This window comes from Lemur catta, chromosome 6, assembly GCF_020740605.2.
Source record: "Lemur catta isolate mLemCat1 chromosome 6, mLemCat1.pri, whole genome shotgun sequence".
NCBI lineage: Eukaryota > Metazoa > Chordata > Mammalia > Primates > Lemuridae > Lemur > Lemur catta.
In genome coordinates, this window is record NC_059133.1 from 67,786,417 (window position 1) to 67,790,384 (window position 3,968).

At 35.8% G+C, this 3,968-nt stretch overlaps 1 protein-coding gene across 1 annotated transcript; it reads right to left on the reverse strand.

The window, feature by feature from the left end:
• Positions 1–508: 508 nt before the first annotated feature.
• Positions 509–1,597, reverse strand: LOC123639863 (L-lactate dehydrogenase B chain-like). The gene is given in 1 exon segment (XM_045554034.1): positions 509–1,597. A coding segment is annotated over 1 exon segment (1,005 nt). The 5' UTR covers positions 1,538–1,597; the 3' UTR covers positions 509–532.
• Between the last annotated feature and the right edge of the window lie 2,371 nt (positions 1,598–3,968).

A 3,968-nucleotide genomic window follows, 5' to 3' on the forward strand; every position in this document is an offset into this window, starting at 1 on the left:
CATTTTCTATTACTCCCAAAATGTCCTTACAGTCTAGTCCATTTAACTTCCCATAAGGAACATCCCCAAGTTCTTACTATGCCTTTGCTTAGTAATATAATTTGTCTTTCTGGTATAGTGTTCCCAATTTGCCCACATAGGAAGCCCCTACTCATCCTTTAAAGTTGAACTCGAGTATGATCTCCTCCTCTCTGAAGCCTTTCCTGTCCATTCCCAATGCTACTAGACATCTTATATGTAACCCATTGGCAATCCTCATATTGCACTCTAATTATTTACATCTCCTTGAGACCAGAGACTATGTCTTATTTGTCACTGTGAGTTTCTTTTTTTTTATGATAGAATTAATTTTATTTGTTCAAGGGCTCATATTGCTAGCATTAAATCAAGTATGGGCTTTGATTCTTTGAGGCCAAATTCACTTATTTAGGAAGATAAAAGCAAACTATGATCCATGTACATGGATGAAAACTAAAGGCTCAGGGTTAATCACACTGTAGCTTTTGAATTTCTACAGCCTAGAGCTCAGCAGTCACAGGTCTTTCAGGTCCTTCTGGATGTCCCACAGGGTATCTGCACTTTTCTTGAGCTGAGCAACCTCATCATCCTTTAGCTTCTGGTTGATAACACTGGTTAATCCCTGAGCATTGAGGATACATGGGAGGCTCAGGAAGACTTCATTCTCAATGTCATACATCCCCTTCACCATTGTTGATACCAGATGAATCCTGGATAGATTTTTTAGCATGGATTCAATAAGATCAGCTACACTTAATCCAATGGCCCAATTGGTACATCCTTTTAGCTTTATAACCTCATAAGCACTTTCAACCACCGTCTTATGGACTTCTTTCCAATTTTCCCTATGATTGTCTGTTCCCATTTCTGGATTCAATTCCTGGAGAGAAACACCTGCCACATTCACTCCACTCCACACAGCCACCCTTGAGTCGCCATGTTCTCCCAAAATCCATCCATGGCAGCTGCTGGGATGAATGCCAAGTTTTTCAGCCACGAGATAGCGAAATCTAGCAGAATCCAGATTACACCCACTTTCAATCACATGGTGCTTGGGTAATCTGCTTAGTTTCCAGGTAACATATGTAAGAATGTCCACTGGGTTGGAAACCACAATTATGATGCAGTCAGGACTGTACTTGACGATCTAGGGAATAATGAAGTTGAAGACATTAACATTTCTCTGCACCAGATTGAGATGACTCTTCCCTTCTTGCTGACAGACGCCTGCAGTTACCACCACAATCTTAGAATTGGTGGTCACAGAGTAATCTTTACCTGCCATAGTTTTAGGTGTCTGAAGAAATAAGCTCCCATGCTGCAGATCCATCATTTTTCCTTTAAGCTTGTCTTCCAAAATATCCACAAGAGCAAGTTCATCAGCCAGAGACTTTCCCAGAATGCTGATAGCACACGCCATACCAACTTGTCCAACACCCACTACAGTGATCTTATTGTTTGGGACTCCTGCCTCTTCTTCTGCAACTGGTGCAATGAGTTTTTCCTTAAGAGTTGCCATTGTGCACAGGAGACAGATGGCTCTGGAGCCCGCTGTAATAGCTGTGCGAAAACAATGTCAGCTGCGCCACTGTGAGTTTCTTGTCTTGTGAATTTCAACACATAAGACTGTATTAGGTTTCTACAGTATCATTGGATGAATGGTGAACAAATGTCTGCCTCTGCCACCAGAGTATGAGTACCTTGAAGTTGGAGGCATTGTGCCATTTATCATAGCCACAAACCTAACATAGTACCCACTGCAAGGTGGCCCTAAATAAAATGTTTTAATGAATTACCTTGCAGTCAAGAGAGGACAGAGTTTGATGACCTAGGGCCTAGGCAATAGGTTTAACCTATTGTTTTACAATAGTAGATTAATATAGATTCACATACCTATACAGAAAGAAAATAGAATGTATACAAAGATCGCTGCATTTACTAATATGAACTCCTTTTGCAAATTATTTTGTTACCATTTATTTCCTGGAAAAACTCAGAAACATGGGTTTCTTTATAGAAGAATATCTCAAAAAAAAGATAGAATTTACTCAAAACTTTTTGACCACCATGGATGACATTTTCATAATGCAAAGCACTAAGAAAACAAATAAAGAAAAGCTGTTATTTTAAAACTTAGATTTTAAGCAATATGATTTATACCAATATGATATGTATTAAAGTCAGTACAATATAGTGGGCTCTGGGGTCAAAAATGCCAGGTTGGAATCTCAACTATATATGTTGTAAGGCCAGGCAACCCCAAGTTTAATTTCTCTGTGTCTCCACTTCCTCAGCTGTAAAATGAGAAGTGAAATAAGAGTGCTTTTCTCATAGCATTTTTGTGAAGATTAAATTAGTTATGACTTTTCTAAAGTGATGATCTTTAATAATAGGAGTGAAAGTCTATTCTTTCCAATGAGGGAAGAGAAAAGGTCCACAGTCCTCACAAATGACTTGGCTAAGCAAAGAAGCTCTGAATCGTTACAGTTCTTATGAAACCAGCACCTCTGTGCCCCTCAAATTTCTTATTAGGCAAAGCACCTGGAAGCCGCAGGACTCTTTATGGAACAGGCTGCCCTTTGCAGAACAAATAAAACATGAATACATTTAATTCCATCATAAGTATTAAGAAAAATTTTGCTGGAAGAAGATATTGTTATACTGTAGCACACATATTACCACAAATACATACACCCAGAAATAAGCTGTTATCAGTTACTAATAACTATTCTATTTAAATTTATTTGTTATACTATCTATTAATACTCACTATTATGGTTAATAGTTTTTCCAACTAAAGAAAACCTGTATTAAAATCTCAGTTATTTTCCCTTTTTCTGTACATAATTTTTAGTTACTTGGTTTAGTTAATAGATATGATTATTCTGTAAAAACAAATCTGTAATCCATTTCCCCCTTTTCATTCATCCACATTAATATAAACCTCCCATTATTAATATAAATAGAATTTAAATGCCTACATACTATTGTGACAAGTGAATATATCACATCATTTAAATACTTCCCTATTACTGGGCATTTAGGTTTAATTTTTATTACAGTATAAATAATGCTGCCATGAACATTTTCATGCATACTTTTCTCCTGCTTTATCTTTATTTCTTTAAAGTCTCAGAAAAAGTTTAAGGTGCTAAAAATTTTAAGATGGAAGAAAAAAAATTCAAACAGAAACTTCGATACATTAGTTTAAGGTATGTTTCCTATAGATTGGGAATAAATTAGCTAAGCAAAACATCTGGATCTACTTTGAAGACTACAAATGTTCCATAGAACATACTCAATTTACAATCTGAATGTCTTAAATTTGATTTCAAAAAAAAGAAAGAAGGACAAAATAGACTTACTGGTTGAGGAAGATGGTTTAAGAGGTGACAGAAGGAAAGAATAGTTCATTTCATGTTTCTAACATTAAAAAGAATTAATAGAAGCAAAATATATTGAGTGCCTACTATTGAGTGCCAGAAATCATTATAAGTGGTGATACATGTAAATGTACTACCTCACTTGATCTTCATAAGAATTCTCTAAGCCTAGTATAATTATCATTCCCATTTTCCAGATGAATAAAGTCACCAAGAGGTTGCTTAGCTTGCCAAACATCACACAGCTTACTGGCAGAACTAGACGTCAAACCAAGACCAGGAACCTGTGGTCTTAACCATTTCAATCTTCTGCCACCACAGAGCATGAGGATAAGCCTCAAATGAAGGAAGTCCAAAATAGATTATCAAAAAAGTCAATTTAAATAAATTCAAATCTATAGGGTTTTCAATAATTTTATCAGTGGTGTTGGTAAATACATAGAAAATATGTACTTAAAATTTGGAGACAACAACTTTGGAAAGAATGTGCCAGAATCAAAATTCAAATAAATTTAAGGATGAATAGAAAGATTTGGTTAATTCCTCAATTTTTAGTTCAATGATCTA